General features: G+C 48.9%; 1 protein-coding gene across 1 annotated transcript in view; it reads right to left on the reverse strand.

The window, feature by feature from the left end:
* Positions 1–24,160, reverse strand: part of LOC138472655 (mucin-5AC-like) — a 515,681-nt gene that overhangs the window by 242,822 nt on the left and 248,699 nt on the right. The window contains exon 6 of the mRNA XM_069610941.1: positions 13,692–13,795. Within this exon, the coding sequence (XP_069467042.1) occupies positions 13,692–13,795 (104 nt within the window). The remainder of the gene's footprint in view (positions 1–13,691; positions 13,796–24,160) is intronic.

Below are 24,160 nucleotides of genomic sequence, written 5' to 3' on the forward strand. Positions count from 1 at the left end.
AACTGGAGTATCCTGTCCTCCTGTCCTTTACGAAGTCCTCACAACAACCAAAGAGCCAGACCAGCCGAAGCTTCATGTTCTCCCGCACCAAACTGGTTGCTCTGTGTTTCACACATCATGAACAAATAGGGAAGGTGCTGGTGCTGGTGACTGCTTTCCTCCTGGTATCACTACATATTATCCCCACCAAAAATATTGCCGTATACATGGTCGTCTGGAACGGCCATAGGTGATATTTTTGGGGGGGTCATTTTTGGGGAGTTTGGGAGCAGGGATTGCCTTTAAAAATAATGCAGGGGTTGCGGGGGTGTCCCCCGCAGGTTCCATGCCTTAAGATCGCTGTAAAAATATGGCAAATTTTTGCAGGGATATTAACACATGGAACCTTCCTCCCACCTGCCAAACTAATTGCCAAAATCTAAACCAGGTGGACACCGAAAAGTGTCTTAGCAAAGCACATCACCTGCTAGGCCCAAAGCGTCTGCTTAATGCTGGACCCTGAAACAAATCTTTGGAGGGTCACTCGCCGACTGCAACCAGGAATTATAGCCACAACTCAGCCCAGCTAGCCGGAGAACCGTTGCCTCATTGACAGCAAATTGACACACCCTCGATAACCACTTTAATGATTTTTGCCTGCCAACTCAAACCACTGGAGCATCACTCGCCGACCTATACCAGTGGCCAAAGTCCGACTGGGCCTGGCCAACAGTGAAGTGTTCTTTGGATCGCGCCAACCTGCATTGAATCACTGCTGTATGCCCGCACCGAGCACCCGCATTCAGTACTGCTCGATGCCTGCTTGCTGACAGGACCTCCACAATCCTATTTGGCCATCTGAACCTGATCAGCATGCATAATCATTTGAACTAGGGTCTGATACATCAGCCCACCAAGAACTTAATCCACGTACAGTAACACTGAACTGCTCTCACAGTCCACTGGGACCCTAGAGACTGGTTAGGTCATGATCGCTCCTGCTTTCGACCCAATATTCTTTTTATGGTAGTACCTTACCTACCACTCCTGGAAATACACTCTGAGTGCTACTTTCATTAGTCTTTTGCATCGTCTCTGTGCTTTCCTTTGGGATGGGTTTTTGTATAGTAATCTCTTTTCCTTCTACTTGCAGATGGTGTGTTTTATTAAAGTGTTTATATTTGTTATAGAAACCTTGATTGGACATTCCCTTTATTTTTGACTGTGACACTGTATTGTTTGGGTCACTACTGGTTCACTGTCACACCCCTCTTAAGAGTATATCCTTCCATCGGCCTGTGTTACCACAAAAGACAAAGGCGTTAGATCTCTTGATTGTCCCCATTTTACCTTAATGATTGCGTTGTGTTTTGGTTTGTAGAAGTGTGAGAGCTGAGTGGACCATTTTACCCCTACTCACCATTGTACTCTTGTTCGGCAGAATCCATTTTGTCACACTTTGCACCTTCTTCACCCCCTAGTGCACCATCTTCTTTCCCTCTACTTTCCATCTTAATGGTCTCTAGATTGTTCCCACCTTGTCCACTCCTACCATTCCTCCGGAGCCTTCTACGCCACTCGGGGCATCACCTTCTTTCTCCATTACTTGCCTCTTGCTCCAGCTCTCTTGGCTCGTGGACGGGTCTCCCGGGACTCTCCTCCACCTTCAAGATTTCAGTATTGCCCAGCATCCTGGATGTCTCATCGCGTCCCCTGAGTCTTCCTCAGTCTCGTGCTCTCACCACCAACCTTCTCCAAACAAACTTCTGTCTCCACTCCCTTGCCTCCTGTTCCTACTCCACACCTACACTGCCGAACTGAGCTTACAGGCTTTTATAGGCCTATCGTTCGGTCTCTCTATGGTGCCAGGGCCCACAGCGCGTTACCTTGGATGACGGTAGGCTGTCAGGCTCGCACCCTGAGTATGGATTCCACCTGTGATGTGATTGGCTCGTTCCTCTGCTTGGGCAGACCTCTCTGTGCCTGCCACACCCTGGCCTTGCCATCCAACCTCTCTCTGGGGCAACAAAACTCAAGTGTCTCCTCAAGCATCTGGTGTATGAATTGGTTGGGGGGTTGTGAGAGAAGTGCATTCCTGCAATCAGCAGCTTTGTCTATCACATTCTGCTTACCTTCAATGTTTTGCTGTTCCTGTTGCAGAACTCCACCTACTTCACTTGGAACTTATTTAACCCTAAGAGCCACGCATGAGCACGTGTGCATGGATTTCGAGCAGAAGTGCAGTCCTGCAGTCCAGGGGGATAGCAGCTAGCGAATAAGGGGATTATTCTGTCATCGCGGTTTGTTGTCTATTAAAAGCGGCCGATTGGCCAGGCGTCTATATTGAGAAGATATACATGAATTATGTACACAGACGAACCAATGTATAATATGAGTAGCGTCAAGTCTAACATGTTAGCAGAACCAACAATGGATTCAAAATCGCCTAACATGCATTCCAATGCAACGCTGACTACAGGTGCTCCCAAAGACAGAATAATGGCATATTATGTGCTGAGACGTACACTCGGGGCTAATGCTGAGGTCAAGCAGGACGCTAATCATGATGAGGTCTTGTTCCTACCCTCCTCGCTGAATGTGGTTATTGATAGCAATTCCTTACTGTAACTATGTTATAGCCTACAAACATGATACTAATGATAAAAGTACAGTCCAGGTGACATCTGTAAATTCTGCTAAGACACATCAGTGATTTAGTTATGGAAGCACCCATGACACCTGAAAAATATGAAATCCATTCATATGACGCCAGTTTAATTCCATTACCCATATTGCCTTTGAAGATGGGAGCGGTGATATAGGCAGTCATAATATGTCGACTCCGGAAAAGGGGGCACAATTTGTCAGCCCCTCATTGCAAGCAGTACACGACTTGTTAAACGTTTTATTTCATCATCATCATAACTATATTTCGGCTGAAAGCCCTAAATGTTTTACAAGCACAACTTCCAATAATATACAATATACAACATTCTAAACAAGTTTCCCATGAGTAAAGAATCAGATTAAAGGCAGCTTTAAATTTGGTGTAAATGGCTCTTATTTATAGCATAAATAGCTGGGTTCATGGCAACAGCCTATGTGGGGGCACAAGGATGACCAAATAGTGTTAATGGACCGTGAACCATGATGGTCTGAGCAAAGAGGCCTCGCTTGAGGGCCTATTCCCCAGCGGAGCAACATTTGCTCCTATGAGCATGGACCGGTGGTTTTCATTTCAGTGCCATTATTACCAGTGAGAGGCCCTTTCATTGAGCCTCAAGTCAGCCTCCAAAGTCTTCATAAATCTTTTGGTGCCTATGGCGATGCTGATTCACATTTCAGGAATCATGTGCTGTCCTCACTTAGATGACTGGCTGGTCAATGCAGATTTATTTCACAAAAGCAGGGAAGTTGATGCAGTTTGTAGTGGGCATTACTCTGGAGTTTATCTCCTCCAGTACTGGTGGAAGATGCTTCTCATCACATCACAGAACTTGCAATACATAGGTTGCACATTTTTAGCGTGATCAGGGGCAAGAATCTATGCTGGATGCGAGCTTCCTCCAATGTAATCTTTAAGTCCTTTTAGTTCAGTTTAGTCGAGTTTATGCATATAAAGCGCCTATTACAGAAATTGGGCCTCATTACACGGTAGGCGGTAAGGGTTTACCGGTACCGGTATTTTACCGGTATGTTAAGTCTTTACTGCCTTACTACGAGGTCCCTTTGCGGGTTGGGGATTTTAACGCCTGCTTTTTGCAGGTGTTAAAAACCAACCCGCAAAGGGACCCAGGCAGCTAATTACGGTACCGCAATTTGCGGTGCCGTAATTAGCGCCTTCACCATTCCCATTATGCCCTATGGGGCAAAAATGGGAATGGGGAAGGGCAATGGTGGAAGGGGGAATTACCACCCCTCCAACCTTGGAATGGGGCGGTAATTCCCCTTTCCACCAAGGCGGTGCCGGTATTTTACCGGCATGAACCATGGGGTTAATTGCGCCATGGTTCACCGCCTACTGTGTAATGAGGCCCATTGACTGCTCTAGTGCAAGGGTGGGTCACATCTCATGGGATCGCGAACCTTGTTTGTGGCTCTTCAGCTAAACTACACCTTCCCCCCATGGTAATACATATTCTCAGATATTGCGTCCACTCACTTCAATCATTGAAGGTTCTGATTGCTGTGTCTCTGAAGATAGATGATCTATGCAGTGGTGTTTTCTGCGGTAAAGCCGGCGAAGGGCCATCTTGTCAGAATGTACCAAAGTATTAACTGAAAAGGATACAATACTCAAAAGGATACAGGAGGTAGGGTCTTCCGGATCCCTGTTCACACGATTTGATAGTCGTGAAGTCAATAAAGACCTTCCAAATGATACAACCCTCTGGCTGATAAAACAGGCAGAGCGATGGATCACTGGAAAGGGCGTGGGTAAGGTATAGTAATCCAGCCTAGGACAAATTAAAGTATCATGAATAACTGCTCCAACCTGAGTATGATGAATTAGATAATGACAGGGATGATCACACTGACCTGTATATCTGGGTAGAATAATCCAGAAGTCTCTTGATGGATTTGAATGAAGAACAAACGACAGGGAAGGGAAAATTAGTAAGGGAGACTTATCCCGAACGGAACGAGGCTCACGCTAGATACGGGTTGAATTCACCACAGGATAGCGTCCAATGTTCAGTTCAAAGTCACTTCCAATAATCCTTGAAAGGCTTCCTTCCCACTATAGGGATCAATCCTTCTGTTAATTCCACAGATGCAGGAGTTAGAAGAAAATAGCGTTTGAAGACAACGTGCGCGTGTGGATTTACACGCGGGCAGGATTCGCGCAGTCTGGGCCAGCCGCGTGTGAAGACAACGTGCGCGTGTGGATTTACACGCGGGCAGGATTTACGCAGCCTTGGCCAGCCGCGTGTGAAGACAAAGAGCGCGTGTGGATTTTACACGCGGGCAGGATTCACGCAGCCTTGGCCAGCCGCACTTGAAGAAAAAGAGCGCGTGTGGATTTACACGCGAGCAGGATTCATGCAGCCTTGGCCAGCCGCGTGTGAAGACAAAGAGCGCGTGTGGAATTTACACGCGGGCAGGATTCACGCAGCCTTGGCCAGCCGCACTTGAAGACAAAGAGCGCGTGTGGATTTTACACGCGGGCAGGATTCACGCAGCCTTGGCCAGCCGCGTGTGAAGACAAAGAGCGCGTGTGGAATTTACACGCGGGCAGGATTCACGCAGCCTTGGCCAGCCGCACTTGAAGACAAAGAGCGCGTGTGGAATAACACGCGGGCGGTGTTCCCGCAGTCCGGAACAGCCGCGTTTTAGAGACAGCGTGAGCGTGTGGAATTACACGCGGGCAGGATTCCCGCAATCCGGACCAGCCACGCTTGAAGACAGAGAACTCGTGTGAATATTTACGCGAAGGGATAGCTCCAGGAATCAGCGTGTGGCGGAACACACGCTATCGAAGGCTCAAAAGTAGCTGTAGGATTATGCCAGGATGTAGATCAGAGGTTCAGCTACACAACGCCAATAGAGACGATCAGAAGCAGCGAGTGAAGTTTCTACGCTGCTTAAATACGTAATACCGTAGTTCACGTGACGAAGCAAAAGTCACGTGAAGTTAGCGACGTGAAAAGTGCAAACGTCGTTTTCCCGGTAACGTATCGAATAGCCTCCATTTGGAGTAGAACGGTCTAGCTGTCCTACGAGCGTAGCGTCCAGCATGCATGACAGTGCCATCCCCCAAAGGGACACCCTCTCCCCTTCTTGTGTGAAAGCGCTTCAATAAAGCAGGAGCATGAATGTTGGAAAGGGGTTCCCAGGACCTATCCTCGGGACCATAGCCCTTCCAATCCACCAGATAATATGGTCTACCAGAACGGAGTTTCATATCCAGTATGTCTTGTACCTCGTATTCATCAGACCCCCGCACAGAAATAGCAACAGGCCGTACAGGCAGTCTAGTAGTGTCAGAGAATGGCTTAATGAGCGAGACGTGGAATACAGGATGCACCCGCCATCGTTGTGGCAAAGCCAGACGTACAGCAGCAGGATTAAGAACATGGAGCACTACATACGGACCGATGTATCTAGGCAACAATTTCTTTTTGCCTGGAATCCTTAAGTTCTTAGTGGATAGCCAGACTTTCATACCAGCCTTATAGACAGGTGCGGATACTCTATGAGCATCGGCATAGAACTTGTCACGTCGTTTAGCCTGCTCCAATTGCTGCTTTACCTTTCTTTGTAATCTCTTCAGATCACGAAGAGTACGGCCTGCGGCAGGCGTGTCCAAGGATAGACCGGAATCCAGAGGTATTGATCGGGGGTGTTGTCCATAGAGAGCATAGAACGGTGAAGTGCCTATGGCACTATGATAAGAGTTGTTATAGGCGAATTCAGCCGCCGGCAGTACCGTGAGCCAATCCGATTGGTATTGCAAACACAGACACCGCAGATATTGTTCCATAGTACAATTGACCCTTTCGGTCTGTCCGTCGGTTTGAGGATGATAAGCACTGGACATTCTATCATCAATCAGTAATGCAGATGTTAAAGCTCTCCAAAAGCGTGACGCAAACTGCGAGCCCCTGTCAGTAATGATTACTGATGGTAGACCAAAGAAACGAAATATATGTTGGATGAATAGTTCAGCCAGAACAGTAGCAGTTGGTAAACCAATACAGGGAATAAATAGAGCCAATTTAGTGAAATAATCCACTACGACCCATAGGGTATCATATCCCTGATTTGGGGGGAGTTCTACCACAAAGTCCATAGATATCATGTCCCATGGTTTGTTAGGGACAGGCAGGGATTGGAGTAAGCCCACTGGTTTACCAGGAGTGTTTTTACATTGGATACATACAGAACAAGAAGATACATAGTTTATAACATCTTTTGCCATGGATGGCCACCAGCACCACCTTTTGAGCAGGTCCAGTGTTTTCTTCCGCCCAGGATGGGCTGCAATCAAGGAATCATGATTCCATTTGAGGGCTTTATTCCGCATTGAAGGAGTTGGTAGATAAAGTACTCCTTGTGTGAATGGTAAACCGTTATGCACGTCCAGATTCATATCCTGGACTACTTGTGGATTATTTTTTACCCACTCTTGTGTTTCGGTTTTTAAGGATGGTTGAACCGAACAACTACAAATCACATGATCTGCCAACAGCTGGATCTGTACTTGTTTTTCTTCCTGCGCCTCTTTACTCATACGGGACAAAGCGTCCGACTTAACATGTTCTCGGGCAGGACGATAGGTGACCTGGAAATCGTATTGGGCAAAAAAGACATGCCATCTGGCCTGACGGGCCGTGAGGCATTTCATGGATTTGAATGCTTGGAGATTTCTATGGTCAGAGTACACCAACACCTGTTGTTTGGCCCCAAGAAGATGATGACGCCATTCTCGGAAAGCATCTTTGATAGCCAGTAGTTCCCGCTCAGTAACGGTGTAGTTCCGTTCATATGAGGTGAGTTTTCGAGAGAAGAAAGCCACTGGGTGTTCCTCCTTGGTTTCTGTGCAAACTTGTGAGAGCACTGCGCCAATAGCGACACTGGATGCATCCGCTTCAACGACAAACTGGCGATCAGGATCCGGATGTTGAAGCACGGGTGCAGTGGTAAATGCTTCCTTCAGCTTTTCGAATGCTGCTTGGGCATGTTGGTTCCAACAGAAAGGTACTTTGGAACTAGTTAAAGCCGTCAAAGGAGCTACTGTTTTGGAAAAGGAATGGATAAATCTGCGATAGAAGTTCGCAAAGCCCAAGAAAGACTGTAGTGACTTGACGTTATGCGGAATCGGCCAATTCAAGACGGCCTTTACCTTGGAACGACTCATTCGAGCTCCTAGATTGGTAATGTCGTAACCAAGGAATTCCACTTCCTGTGAATGAAAGACACATTTTTCGGCTTTCACATAAAGATGGTTCTCCCTAAGTCTTTGTAGGACTGTAGAAACATGTCTGACGTGTTCCGATAAAGATGATGAGTAGATCAAAATGTCGTCCAGATAGACAACCACAAATTGGTCCATTATGTCTCTGAATATATCATTCATAAAAAATTAAAATGTGGCGGGAGCATTGCACAGACCAAAAGGCATCACCAAATATTCGTAAAGACCATACCGTGTCTTCAAAGCGGTCTTCCATTCGTCGCCTTCATGAATGCGAACCAAATTGTATGCACCTCGCAAGTCCAATTTGGTGAAATAACTGGAAGTGCCTAACTGATCCAACAGAACGTTTATTAGTGGTAAGGGGTATTGGTTTTTGATGGTGATATCATTAAGTGCCCTGTAATCGATGCATGGTCTGAGATCTCCCTCTTTCTTAGGAACAAAGAATAGAGGAGATGCAGCAGGAGATTGTGAGGGCCGTATAAAGCCCGTTGCTAGCGCTTTGTCAATGTATTCTTTTAACACGACATCTTCTTTAGGTGTTAAAGAATAAACACGGCCTGTAGGAATTTTGGCACCAGGAATCAATTCGATAGGACAGTCGTACTGTCGATGAGGAGGTAATTGTTCTGCCTGGCCTTTATCAAAGACATCAGCATAATCAGCGTATTCGCATGGTATGTTATTGTCGCATTGATGTACAACGCTGATAGTAGAATCCTCCACCATAGAGGCCAATATGTGTTGTTTATTTGACACCTCCTGACTGGTAAAGCAATGTTCATTGCAATGAGTCGAAGGATATTGGAGCGATCCCGAAACCCAGTCAACAGCAGGATTGTGAAGGGTTAACCATGCAAGACCAAGTATGATCTCGTACTGCGGAGCAGCAATAACATCGAAGATGATTTCTTCTGAATGGTTATTTGATAACGTCATCTGAACAGGTACCGTCTCCTGGGTTACCATACCAGAAATCAAAACAGATCCGTCCACGGTGTTCACTGTTTCAGGTCTTTTTTTGTTTACAAGGGGTAAGGAACAGTTCTTGGCATAAGTGATGTCTATGTAATTGCTGGTGGCTCCAGAATCAACCATGGCCTTGGAAACCACTTCTCGCTCATCACAACGTAACGTCACCTGAACTATTACAGGCGCATGTTTAGGAATGGTACTGGAGTCCGATGAAACACTCGACATAGGGACTCCTGCTATTGTCGAGTTTTGGCGTTTCGCGCACGCTTGATGGGTTTTTTAGGACATGTTGCCAATAAATGCTCGGAAGAACCACAGTACATACATAAGTGGTTTTTTCTTCGGTTCTCCCGTTCTGCATTGGACAATCGGCCTCTCACGGCGCCTATCTGCATGGGTTCAGGGTCGTTAGAGATGACTGTTGGTGTCTCTGACCGCCCCGAGACTGGCATGAAGGGCTTTTTCTCTCCCTTTCGAGCATTCCTTCGGGCGTCGATTTGTAGAATCAAATCGAGCAGCTCTGGGAAACCCGTAGGAACCACAGGAACTGTAGATAAGGCATCTTTGAGTTCTTCAGAAAGACCCTTGTAAAAAACAGCCGTTTTCTTGCTGTCAGGCCATTGGGTTTCCGCCGTCAGTTGATTGAACCGGGCAACGTAAGACATAAGGGGTTGGCTGCCCTGTTGTAGGTTAAGCAACTCTAAATCAGTGGCTTGAGTAGAGTAACGCATGTCAAAGACTTTACTCATAGCAGCCAAGAGATCGTCACAATCGTACAACAAAGGGCTATTAGTTTCCAACAAAGGGTTAGCCCAAGCAGCAGCCGTGCCCCCTAAATGGGAAAGCACGAAGGCTGCTTTTGTGGTTAGATCAGGAAAAGAGGTAGGACGGCAAAGAAAATGGAGCCGGCACTGATTTACAAAGGTTCTGTAGGTTTTGGGATCACCCGTGAACCTTTCCGGAGGGGCCAAGGGAAACTGAGTGGGCATAACCACATTAATAGTTTCCTGTGGGGGTGCCGTACTCCCAGATCCAGATGCAGTAGCCATCGGCGCCTGTGCTCCCTGAGGACTACCATGTAGGGCGTCTTGCATAACGTCCATACGGTGCCGTAACATGTCCTGTGCAGTAACCATTTCATTTCTCAAATCGTTGATCAACTGTGTCAAAACAGTTAAAGGATCCGTACCCTCCATGGCTTCTGATTCTGTCAGAATGTACCAAAGTATTAACTGAAAAGGATACAATACTCAAAAGGATACAGGAGGTAGGGTCTTCCGGATCCCTGTTCACACGATTTGATAGTCGTGAAGTCAATAAAGACCTTCCAAATGATACAACCCTCTGGCTGATAAAACAGGCAGAGCGATGGATCACTGGAAAGGGCGTGGGTAAGGTATAGTAATCCAGCCTAGGAGAAATTAAAGTATCATGAATAACTGCTCCAACCTGAGTATGATGAATTAGATAATGACAGGGATGATCACACTGACCTGTATATCTGGGTAGAATAATCCAGAAGTCTCTTGATGGATTTGAATGAAGAACAAACGACAGGGAAGGGAAAATTAGTAAGGGAGACTTATCCCGAACGGAACGAGGCTCACGCTAGATACGGGTTGAATTCACCACAGGATAGCGTCCAAAGTTCAGTTCAAAGTCACTTCCAATAATCCTTGAAAGGCTTCCTTCCCCTATAGGGATCAATCCTTCTGTTAATTCCACAGATGCAGGAGTTAGAAGAAAATAGCGTTTGAAGACAACGTGCGCGTGTGGATTTACACGCGGGCAGGATTTACGCAGCCTTGGCCAGCCGCGTGTGAAGACAAAGAGCGCGTGTGGATTTTACACGCGGGCAGGATTCACGCAGCCTTGGCCAGCCGCACTTGAAGAAAAAGAGCGCGTGTGGATTTACACGCGAGCAGGATTCATGCAGCCTTGGCCAGCCGCGTGTGAAGACAAAGAGCGCGTGTGGAATTTACACGCGGGCAGGATTCACGCAGCCTTGGCCAGCCGCACTTGAAGACAAAGAGCGCGTGTGGATTTTACACGCGGGCAGGATTCACGCAGCCTTGGCCAGCCGCGTGTGAAGACAAAGAGCGCGTGTGGAATTTACACGCGGGCAGGATTCACGCAGCCTTGGCCAGCCGCACTTGAAGACAAAGAGCGCGTGTGGAATAACACGCGGGCGGTGTTCCCGCAGTCCGGAACAGCCGCGTTTTAGAGACAGCGTGAGCGTGTGGAATTACACGCGGGCAGGATTCCCGCAATCCGGACCAGCCACGCTTGAAGACAGAGAACGCGTGTGAATATTTACGCGAAGGGATAGCTCCAGGAATCAGCGTGTGGCGGAACACACGCTATCGAAGGCTCAAAAGTAGCTGTAGGATTATGCCAGGATGTAGATCAGAGGTTCAGCTACACAACGCCAATAGAGACGATCAGAAGCAGCGAGTGAAGTTTCTACGCTGCTTAAATACGTAATACCGTAGTTCACGTGACGAAGCAAAAGTCACGTGAAGTTAGCGACGTGAAAAGTGCAAACGTCGTTTTCCCGGTAACGTATCGAATAGCCTCCATTTGGAGTAGAACGGTCTAGCTGTCCTACGAGCGTAGCGTCCAGCATGCATGACACATCTTCACTCCCTTTTGTGCCAGCTAGTGGTGAAAACTAATGTGAGCATTATGGGGTGGGAATCCACGCTGTTGTCCTGCATGGTTCCAGCTGGATAGGAAGGAACAAAGGGCCATCATTCCCACTTCACCGGATCTGTCTATATTTTCCTCTTCTGTCTCAGAGGTCAGGCACTCGGGGTCAAGGTGAAGCACAACATCTCTCTCAATGGAGGTGTAGAGAACAGAAAGGCAGATACTCTGTTTCAGTGTTCTCCAACTCGTTCCCCCCTCTTATTCTTGATTTTCTCAACGGTTCACACAAGCCAGGAACACTGTGGTTACCAGAAGTTGTGCTTCCAGGTTGTTACAGAGTTTTTAATTAGCACACCCTCAGGGTCAGATTATTTTTCCACCTTGGGATGTAGCCTTACTGTTGCAGCTATTACAGCTGCCTCCTTTTGATGGAATCACTGCTTGTTTTTTTAGCCCTGTGTCTTGTTTTTCGTATTGATTACTGATTGTTCTCTGGGGGAGTTGAGGGCTCCGATGGCAATGTTTGCACATTTTCTAGAGTGGCTCAGCCTTCCCTTTTTGCCTAAAGCATTGTTTAGTTTTCTATCAGCCAGGAAATCTTCCTCCCTGCTTTCTTTCCTTCTCCATCATCACTGAACGAGGACAGCCTTCATTCACTTAAGGTTCAAAAAGAGGTTCTGACTTAGGGCCTCATCACGAGTTGGGCGGTAACCCTTAAATCCGGCGGTAGCGCTATTACCGACGGATTTAAGGGTCTGCCAAATCAGGGCTTCGGCGGATTTCTCCCCAGCTCTGAGCTGGGGGGAGATCTGCCAAAAATTCGTGCTCATACCGCCGGCGGGAAATCCACCGGCGGTATGAGCGTGAAATTTCCCCATTGAGCCAAATGGGGCATTCCCGAATGGGCTCAATGGGGAATGGGGACTTCCAATACCGCCAAACCCGTGATCTGGCGCTAATAGCGCCTGGGGGTTTGGCGGTAGGGCAGAAAGCGCCAGCGCTATTAGCGCCGGCGTTACCGCCCAACTCGTGATGAGGCCCTTATTCTCTGGTCTTTGTACGTTTAATTTCCTTTTCATCTCTTTTGGCTATCTACAACTTCTTCGAGCAGGTGGTGAATGTCCAGAATTGTGGTAGCTTACATTATATTGCGGGTACCTTTTCTTCCATTGGTTAAGATTAGGTCCACCAGGAATTAGGTGGCTAAAGGAGATGGCTAAACTAGTACCTATGCAGGATGTTTGTCACACAGCTACCCAGGCCTCTCTGCACACCTTTGTTTCTCATTACAAATTGGGACTAGAAGACATTGATACCACCTTTGTGGAGACTTTTTAAATTCTGTTTTGGTTGTTCCGTGTTTTTATATCATCACATTCGGTGCCTGTGTATACTTTGTGTAGCTTAATGTGCATCTATTTTATTTATTTAATTAAAGAATTCATTCATTTATTCATAAACGTACAGGGAAAGCAATGCATTTTTAGCACAAAAAAGCTTACAAAATGTAACCTTGATAACAGAGTGGAGGACATTGCTCCTTACAATGGGGGTGACAGAATGTGAATTGAAGACCAGATGTTGCAGGGAAAGGTGGAAACAAACCAGGGATGAGGACAGGATAGAATGACATGGGAATGGGATGGTTGAGGAAGTGCTAAATTACGGATGTAGGGGTGACGTAAAAGTGCTATAGGGTTGTCCATGAAGGGGAGGCAGAGAGGAAAACAGGGTAATGTGGTAGCGTAGAGGGCTAGGAAACAGGTTCTTTAGAAAGAAGGACTTCTTTGAGGTTGGCTATAAACAGCATTACAGTTAGTGTAGTAAGGAGAGGGAGAGGAAAAGCATTCCAGGAAGAGCGGCCTGATTCAGTTATCAATCATAATTTCAGTTCTTTTTCATAGCGTCTTATGCTGGATTTCTCCTGATTCTGAGTGCTTTAATAATAGCTATTATTACCCAGTTTAATTGTACTCAGTTTACTTACCTCGAACGGTGAAGGGCTAAATTGGCTCTGGCAGGAGTTATGTTTGTGATGTGTTGCTGGCCCCATGGAATAGGTTTGAGAACACGTGTTACATTTCTGTTCCAAAAGCCACACTGAATGGCATGCAAACATGCTATGTAAATTAGGCCCACAGAGTAGTGCCATGAAAGGCTGCCTTACCTGTGCAGAAGTCGCCTGTGCATTGGAACTTCACACGGTAATCTTTGCATGGATTGTACAGTTGATCTTTGTTTAAGCAGATGAGTCCCACGGATGCATTGAGCCTGAAAGTGAAGAGAGCAAGGACACATGTTTAACTTGATCCCTTATGGCAGCTGTGTGCCCGCATTAGCTTCACATTGTAATAATATGCCGTGTCCAAACGTATGCTATTTATTTATTTATTTGAAATTTTGTTTAGCGCTCGCCCTACCCAGAGGGTCTCGGAGCACCTTACATGGTTAAAATATTGAAAAGCTTTAATTTGAGGCTCTTTCTGAACCTTTTGATATAGGATGCAGTGCGCATGTGAAGAGGTAGGGTGCTCCATGCCCTGCGTCCCCAGTGAGTAAATGCTTGTTTTTGTGTGCATGTGAGTTTGCAGAGTGGAATGTGTAGTAGGTGTTAGCTGGCTTGCCTGTTGTTTGTGTGGGTGATGGGTTTGACTTTGTCATGAAGGTAAGATGGAGTTTTGAGGTGGATGACTTTGAATACAATGCAGAGTCCTTTGAAGGCAATTCTCTGGGGTATGGGGAGCCAGTGGAGCTGGGCAAGAGTGGGGGTGATGTGTGAATGTTTGTTTAGGTAGAGGATGAGTCTGGCTGCTGCGTTTTGTATGACTTGCAGAGGGAAAGGGTGTTGTTGGGGAGTCCAGTGAGGAGAGCATTTCCATGGTCCCGCTTAGAGAGAACCAGTGCTCAGACAGCAGTGCAGATGTTGTCAGGAGGAAGGATATGTCTGACTTTGCTAGGCGGTGTAGTTGTAGATTGCATGTTTTGCTGTCAGCGGCTATGTGGTGTGTGAAGGAAAGGTGGGGGTTGATGGTGAAGTCAAGGCATTTAACAGGTGTGGAAAGAGATATGTGTGGGTTATCTCTGGCGAGTTCTTGAATCCAGGGGGTGAGGTCGGGTTTGTACCTTGGTGGGCAGATAAGCAGGTACTCTGTTTCAGAAGGGTTGAGTTGGAGGAAGTGGGTGGCCATCCAGTTGGCGATGGTAGAGAGACAGGGTTTGAGGGTGCAGTGTTGTGAAGGGAATGGAATTTGGAAGTATATTTGTGTGTCATCTGCGTATTGGTGTAAATGTATATTGTTCTTACTAAGGGTCTGTCCAAGGGATTCAACCTATAGTTTGAAAAAGAGTGAAGATAGAGAAGAGCCTTGCGGGACCCCATACTTGACAGGGGTGGGGGTTGATCGTTAATGGGGCATGGAGACAAAGTGTGTCCTATCAGTGAGAAAGGGGGGGGGGGGCAGTCGAGTACGGTGCCAGAGAGATTCATTCTAAGGGCTAGGATGTTTAGTAGAATGGTGTGGTCGATGGTGTCAAAGGCTGCAGAGAGGTTGAGGAGTAGGAGTGCTTGATAAAAACTTGATAGTGTTTAATGGATCCAGAGGGGAGAACTAATCTGCCTTTGATTTAAGTCAACCCAGGGTGTGCACACAATTACTCCACAATACAAACTCATACTTGTATCCAGTTTCCTGAGTTAGAGGGCATGTTCTTGAGGCTGAATGGCTCCTTCACTTCTCACATAATTAGCCCAGACTCAGTAATGATTACAGTCCCTTTTCTCCAAATTATCAGAAGGCTCTGCAGCTGTCTCTATGGCCTATTCAGAGAAGACCTCACCAGGATCTCTTCAAACTATGTCTCACTCATTATAGACTCACAGGGTTGACCAACTCCAGGCCTCGCTGGCCGGAATCCTGACAGGTTTTCAAGATATCTCTCATGAAGATTCATGAGAAAAAAATTGCATACAGTAACATAAAACATAGTTCTGCTTTTCTGGCGATTTCCTCCACAGATGTGGCTGCACATACTGAGCGGAGGCACCTCTTTGTTAGTGTATATGTTCTCAACACATGCAATAGTGCACATAAACATTGGAAGATATATTGATCTGCTAATCTAATACATACAGTACAAAAGAAACCTTGACTTCTTTCTTCCCGTTCAACCCATTCAATTCCTGGGTAATGTTACGTAGAAATGGGGAATTTTTGCAAGCATGAAAAACAATTACAAATGCAATGATTTGTTCAGGTTTAGTGAATTAACATTTTGGGCATCATTTAGAGTTAGCAGTGTGGTAAAAAGGTGGTGGTAACAGAATTACTGCCACTTTTACCACACCGTCAAATTTAGAGTTTCAAAATGAAACTCTCTAGAAACAGCCTGGTAGTATGTGGAGGATATTTCATGCACACAAAACAATTACTGGTTAATTACTTATCTCTTTGGAGTCCTCTGGGTCTGCAGAATGGGGAATAACTGAAGGATCTGCATGTCTCTAAATCATGTGTACTCTTCCTGCTACCAAATGCATACTGCACGCAGTAATGGTATTTCCGTTTTGTTTGTATTACAGGAGGTGACATTACCAAACACTTAGGGCCCAATTCATGGAAATTTGCGCAGAAATCCCGGAAAGGCTGCGCGCTGAGAAGGACACTGCGCAAGACTGTATGATTAATAAAATCGGCACGTTCTGCGTATTCATGGATCCAAACGTGCAATTCCAGCAGACACTCAAAGGGATGCAGCTGCATGAGGAATGCACACAACACACCCCCAAGCAAACAAAAACCCAAGACATACCCCAACCCAAGCGCAAACCGCTGCATCCACCCCTGAACCACCATCCAGCATCACTGCGAAAAAGCGTGGGCCCCCACATAAGCAGGTGGCACCCCTGCAAAAACGCGAGAGCTTCCTCGTAAATCGAGGCTGCACACCCAACGAAAAGACATAGGCTCCCTCATAAGCTAAAGCAGCACCACTGCAAAAACCTGAGAGCTACCACGAAAGTCGAGGCTGCACCCCGAAGGAAAACGTGCAGGCTCCCTCATAACCTAAAGCGGAACCCCTGCGAAAACACGAGAGCCACTTCGTAAGTTTAGGCTGCACCCCCAAATGAAAACACGCGGGCTCCCTTGTAAACTAAGGCGGCAGCCATGCAAAAAGCGAGATCCTCCTCGTAAGTCGAGGCTGCACCCCCAAAGAAAACACCCAGGCTCTCTCGTAATCTAAGGCTGCCCACCCAATGAAAACGCATGGGCTCCCTCGCATGTTAAGGCACCCCTGCGAAACTGCAAGTCCACCCCCCCTACAACCTAGGCACCCAATCTGCCGGCATATACCACCCACCAGAACGCTTCACCTACGACACCACCCCAGGCAGCCCCCGATAGTATACTCGCCACCCCAAACAGCCCTCACTTACAACAACTCCCCAGGCAGCCCCCTTCACCTTCGACACTACCCAAGGAAGCACCCTCCACCTCTGACACTACCCCAGGCAACCTCCTCAAGTCCACACACCACCCACACGTCCCCTTCACCTCCGGAACCACCCTAGACAGCCCCCTCAAGTCCAGACACCACCCACCAGCCTCCTTCACCTCCCACACTACTCCAGATAGCCACCCTAACTCCAGACACCACCCACCAGCCCCTTTACCTCCAACACCCCTCCAGGCAGCCCCCCGCAAGTCCAGACACCACCCACCAGCCTCATTCACCTCGAACACCATCCCAGTCAGCCCCCTCCAGTCAAGACACCACCCACCAGCCTTTTTTACCTCTGACACCACCCCAGGCAGCCCCCACTAGTCCAGATACCCCCCCACCATCCCCCTTCACCTCAGACACTACCCCATGCAGGCCCCTCTAGCACACGCCCCCTCCCCACACTGCCCTCACCTCTGACAGCACCCCAGGCAGCCCCCTTCACCTCGGACACTAACCCAGACAGCCGCCTCAACTCCAGACACCCCCCACCAGCCCCCTTCACCTTCAACACCACCCCAGTCAGCCACCAATAGTACACTCCCCTCCCCACACTGCCCTCACAACCGACACTACTCCAGGCAGCCTCCTCAAGTCCAGCCACCACCCACCAGTCCCTTCACCTCTGGCACCACTCCAGGCAGCCTCTTCAAGTCCAGACACCACCCACTAGCCCCCTTCACCTCTGACACTATCCCATGAAGCCCCCTTCACCTCTGACCCTACCACAGCAGCCCCCTTCACCTCTGACACTACCCCAGGCTGCCCCCTCAAGTCCAGACACCACCCACCAGCCTCATTCACCTCCAACACCACCCCAGGCAGCCCCCTCAAGTCCAGACATCACCCACCACCCCCTTCACCTCTGCCACCACCCCAGGCAGCACCCCCAAGTCCTGACACCACCCACCAGCCCCCTTCACCTCCGACACCACTCCAGGCAGCCCTCTCAAATCCAGACACCCTCACCAGCCCCCTTCACCTCCAACACTACCCACGGAACCCCCCGATAGTACACCCCCCTACCCACACTGCCCTCACCTCGGACACCACCCCAGGCACCCCCCTTCACCTCTGACACTTCCCTAGGCACCCCCCTTCACCTCTGACACCACCCCAGGCAGCCCCCTTTACCTCTGTCACCACCCCAGGCAGCCCCCTCAAATTCAGACACCACCCACCAGCCCCCTTCACCTCCAACACTACCCCAGGTAGCCCCCTTCACCTTCGACACTACCCCAGGCAATCCAACAATAGTACACTCCCCTCCTCACACTGCCCTCTCCACCGACACCACTCCAGGCAGCCCCCTCAAGTCCAGGCACCACCCACTAGCCCCCTTCACCTCCAACACCACTCCAGGCAGCCCCTTCAAGTCCAGACAACACCCACAATCCCCTTCACCCCCAACACTACCCCAAACAGCCCCCTCAAGTCCAGACACCACCCACCTGCCCCCTTCACCTCTGATACCTCCCCAGGCAGCCCCCTGAAGTCCAGACACCGCCCACCACTCCCCTCCCCACACTGCCCTCACCTCAGACACCACCCCAGGCAGCCCCCTTCACCTTGGACACTACCCCAGGCAGCCCCCATTCAACTCTGACCCTACCCCAGGCTGCCCCCTCAAGTCCAAATACCACCCACCAGCGCCCTTCACTTCCGACACCACCCCAGGCAGCTCTCTCAAGTCCAGACACCACCCACCAGCCCCCTCCACCTCAGACACTACCCCAGACAGCCCCATCAAGTCCAGACAATATCCACCAGCCCCCTTCACCTCCAAGACTACCGCAGGCAGCCCCCGATAATACACTCCCCTCCCCACACTACCCTGACCTCCGACACCACTCCAGACAGCCCCTTCCAGTCCAGACACCACCCACCAGCCCCCTTCACCTCCGACACCACTCCATGCAGCCCTCTCAAGTCCAGACACCACCCACCAACCCCCATCACCTCCGACACAACCCACGGCAGCCTCCCCAAGCCCAGACACCACCCACCAGCCCCCTTCACATCTGACACTACCCAAGGCAGCCCCCTTCACCTCAAACACTACCCCAGGTAGCCCCCTGATAGTAAACTCTCCTCCCCACACTGCCCTCACCTCTGACACCACTCCAGGCAGCACCCTCAAGTCCAGACTCCAACCACCAGCCCCGTTCACCTCTGACACCACTCCAGGCAGCCCCCTCAAGTCTATACACCACCCACCAGCCCCCTTCACCTTCAACACCACTCCAGGCAGCCTTCTCAAGTCCAGACAGTACCCACCAGCCCCCTTCACCTCTGACACCACTTCATGCAGCCCCCTCAAGTCCAGACACCACCCACCAGCCCCCTTCACCTCCAACACTACACCAATCAGCCCCCAGGCAGTCTCCCATGCATGCAATTCAATGTATGACTGCAACTCACCTCTGTGGTCTGCCTCCACCATGAAACACACCACCAACATGTCCACCACCAACACGATCAACAGGAAGCACTGAAGACCAATCCTGGACTCGAGCATCCGCTGTCTCTTCCTCGCAGACTGGAATCCGATGCCCCACAGCCAGACAGCACTACATTGCATCGAAAACACTGTGGCCATCCACTCAATGTTTGACAAGTGTTTAGGCATTTGAAGACGAGAGAGGCTGGGATTTTATCGCTGCTGGATAGCCAGTTATGTTGTCTTCTGATCACTCAGATGTGCTCTTTCCTTGCTAAACCTAAGGCCACTCTGAGGGCATTGTTCAGGAGTGTCTGTATTCTCCTAATAATGTACTTGTTTGCACCAATGTTTGCACCAATGGAGAGGGAGTTAGAATAGTCCAATTTGGAGAGGATTAGAGCTCTGGCCAGGATAATGCGGCTGTTCGTAGATAGGAAAGGTTTACCAGCTCTAATTAATTTGCAAGTATATGCAGTGACTGACGCCATGGCTTTACTTGTTTGGTGAATGTGAAGGTGGAATAGAGGTAGAAGCCTAGAGTTTTTAGCTCTTTGGCAACTTTAATGAGGTTCCCGTTAATGTTAAAGGACGTATATTTAGGGCTAGGTTCTTTGATGCTAGGTGTGGTGCCTAGGATAATTAGCTTGGTTTTGTCATCAGTCAGGCAGAGACCATGTGCGGCCATCCATGCCTGAATGATGATGTAAACTTTATTTACCACGGCCAGATCCTTGTCGTAATCCCCAGAAAGTGGTAAGAGAATCTGAGTATCATCTGCATAGTTGGTGTAGGTGATACCCAGAAGGTCCAGATCGTCAAATAGAGGCTCCGTAAATATGTTATATAGGGTAGGTGAGACAGAAGGTCCCTGAGGGACTCCACAAGTGATAGGGATTGGGTCTGCAGCTGCAGAGGGATCGAAGACTCTCATAGTCCTGTTGCTGAGGAATGATTGTATCCAAACTATAGCCTCCTTTGAAAAGTGTGCTGCTCAGTTCAAATGGTTACATAAGACCTTGTGGTTCACCAGGTCAAATGCAGCTGAGAGGTCGAGAAGGAGGAGCAGGGTTGATTTTCCCTTGTCCCTCAGTTCATCAATTTGGGCCTTGAGATCAATTAGAGCCGTTTCAGTGCCATTCTGGGGCCGGAAACCTGATTGGCGGGCTCCTAGGAGATGGTTGAACTCCAGATACTTCTATATTTGGAGATATGTCACCTAGTCTAAGATTTTAAGGAGGAATGGCATGGTGGTGATGGGCCCATAGTTGGTCGGTATGGTTGGGTCTAATGTCTGTTTTCTAAGGAGAGGGAGTACCCAGCAATCCTTAAGGTTGCTGGGGATAGTACCTGAGGAGAAGGATGCGTTGATAAGCTTTGATATGAAAGGTGCTAGTTCTCTAGCTGCATCCTTAATTAGTTGGGCTGGGCATTGGTCGTCTTTACAGTTCGAGGATTTGAGGGAAAGTATAACTATTTCGACCTCGAGAGTAGAGATTTTGGAGAAGCTAAAGCGGAGTGAAGGTTTGTGGGAAGGTGTAGGAGTAGTATTGTTAGGTGTAGTCAGTGATGCTGCACATGTAAATACAAATGAAAACATACAGTGCAGACCCAGTCGTTTGATGGACCCACACCCACATGTCAGGCACATGTGTATCTTTCCAGCCCCAACCATTACAGCAACAGCAACACACACACAGGCACACCACAAGACACATGACTTGTAATGGAGAGATGCACTGGCTGAAAAGTGAACAATCAAAGATGCAGACACGCAAATGAACTGCATGAAGCGTGGAATGGAACAAAATGAAAGATGTAATAAACAAAAATATGTGCAAGTAAAATTGGGGAATGAAGGTCTAAGCAGCCCGGTGGAAAATATGAAATTACAAAACAACCCTACACCTACATAACTATATACAGAAAAACCAGGGAAGGACAGTCTTCAAAGTCTGGGGCAAATAATAAATAAAAAAAGGAAACCTACCCTTAAATAACTATATAGAAAGGCAGCGGGCTAGTCCTCTGCTCCAATCTCACTCAAGCTGTCTACCAGGGCTAAGTCGCACCCTCAGTCCTCCATCAGGTGGGCCTCCCTTGTTTCCTGGAGGGCTTGCAGCATGGACATCATCTGTGCTTTGGCCTCCTGCGCCACCCTGAAAGTGGCCACCAGGATGGAAGCCTGTCTCCTTGCCCAACGCAGCACAACCTCAGCCCTGGCCATCACCACTCTAGCTTCCTTTGCCTGCTGCCTCTCTGCCACCAGCTGCCGTTCATAGCTCCTGAACACGGAAGACATTGAGTGCATCAATCCCACTTTGTCTTCCTGCTTCAAACTTTCCACGTGCCTCCTCGGGATGGTCTTCCCTGCAACATAACACCTCCTCCTAATTGCCACCTGCTGCCGCTGTGCCCAATGCACACTACCTTGGTACACCCTCCGCCCTGATGATTATCATCGGGGACGTACAGCACCTGCACTGCTCCGTGGTGCCTGCTGTCCCTCCATTGCCTATGCCCCTGTCAGTGCCTGGGTAGGCACAGTGACCACCTCAGCTGCCGTACATATGACTATCACCTCGGGAGGGGATGTAAGCTCCACCAAACGCGGGGATGTGGTTGGGACTAGTGCACAGGGGGCCCTGCTGGTATGTGGTCCGAAGGCACCCCGGAGGATGGCTGGTGAACAGAGGAGGAAGCCGAGAAGGTGGTTGCAGCAGTGAACAGCCCACAGAGCTCAGCAGGGAACAGGCCTGCTTCCAACAAGGCCACAAGGCGGTACAGCTCATTGTGATGATGGGCGAGCAGAAAATGAGTAGCCTGCCCATCATCACGAGTAACTGCTGCCCGCCTCGTAAGCCCGGCCAGCAGGGGGAGCACATGATCCCAGATTGACACATCAACCGGCAACGGGATGCTGGTCTGGGTGGAGGCATCCTGGCAGGTGCACGGTTCTGTATCTGATGGCCCTGGGACAGGATGGCAGCACGCACTCCCACCTCAACACCCCAACCTGACCCCAGGGGCTGGGCTGCAACAGCCACCTCCTCCGCCTCCCCCTCCAACAACCTGGATGACTCCAGGGTGTCTTCCACCATAGATGGCCCCTGTGATGCATCACCCGGTCGCCCGTTGGTACAGATGCCACCTCAGCCACATCGTTCCCCAAAGATGATCTATCACGGGGAGTGGCTGGGTCTGGAACCTATGTCTGGTGGAGTGATCCCTGCTTCCATGCTCCACAGCACCGCTTCCGACCTCTTCATCAGCTGCAGAAACTGGGGTAAAGGAGACACAGAACTGCAACATCAGTGTACTGCAACTAAGCCGATGTAGCATCAACACCATTAGCAGGAACATGACATGTCCATGGAACAATCAGCAACATCCACAGCCACACACATTGGGGGTCATTACGACCTGGGCGGTAGCCATGGAGCTATTGGCTCCATGGCTGCCTCCCATACCGTGCCCGTGTCTGGTGTTGTTCAATGGGGACTTACCAGTGTAGTCCGACCCTGGCGGGACCGGTAAGTCCCTATTGAACACACCATTCTCCATTCCCATTTGAGCCCCATTGTCCACCACCAACACGATCAACAGGAAGCACTGAAGACCAATCCTGGACTCGAGCATCCGCTGTCTCTTCCTGGCAGACTGGAATCCGATGCCCCACAGCCAGACAGCACTACATTGCATCGAAAACACTGTGGCCATCCACTCAATGTTTGACAAGTGTTTAGGCATTTGAAGACGAGAGAGGCCGGGATTTTATCGCTGCTGGATAGCCAGTTATGTTGTCTTCTGATCACTCAGATGTGCTCTTTCCTTGCTAAACTTAAGGGCACTCTGAGGGCATTGTTCAGGAGTGTCTGTATTCTCCTAATAATGTACTGGTTTGCACCAATGTTTGCACCAATGGAGAGGGAGTTAGAATAGTCCAATTTGGAGAGGATTAGAGCTCTGGCCAGGATAATGCGGCTGTTCGTAGATAGGAAAGGTTTACCAGCTCTAATTAATTTGCAAGTATATGCAGTGTCTGACGCCATGGCTTTACTTGTTTGGTGAATGTGAAGGTGGAATAGAGGTAGAAGCCTAGAGTTTTTAGCTCTTTGGCAACTTTAATGAGGTTCCCGTTAATGTTAAAGGACGTATATTTAGGGCTAAATTCTTTGATGCTAGGTGTGGTGCCTAGGATAATTAGCTTGGTTTTGTCATCAATCAGGCAGAGACTATGTGCGGCCATCCATGCCTGAATGATGATGTAAACTTTATTTACCACGGCCAGATCCTTGTCGTAATCCCCAGAAAGTGGTAAGAGAATCTGAGTATCATCTGCATAGTTGGTGTAGGTGATACCCAGAAGGTCCAGATCGTCAAATAGAGGCTCCGTAAATATGTTATATAGGGTAGGTGAGACAGAAGGTCCCTGAGGGACTCCACAAGTGATAGGGATTGGGTCTGCAGCTGCAGAGGGAGCGAAGACTCTCATAGTCCTGTTGCTGAGGAATGATTGTATCCAAACTATAGCCTCCTTTGAAAAGTGTGCTGCTCAGTTCAAATGGTTACATAAGACCTTGTGGTTCACCAGGTCAAATGCAGCTGAGAGGTCGAGAAGGAGGAGCAGGGTTGATTTTCCCTTGTCCCTCAGTTCATCAATTTGGGCCTTGAGATCAATTAGAGCCGTTTCAGTG

This window comes from Ambystoma mexicanum, chromosome 8 (genome assembly GCF_040938575.1).
Source record: "Ambystoma mexicanum isolate Mex_15411 chromosome 8, UKY_AmexF1_1, whole genome shotgun sequence".
In the NCBI taxonomy this organism is placed as follows: domain Eukaryota; kingdom Metazoa; phylum Chordata; class Amphibia; order Caudata; family Ambystomatidae; genus Ambystoma; species Ambystoma mexicanum.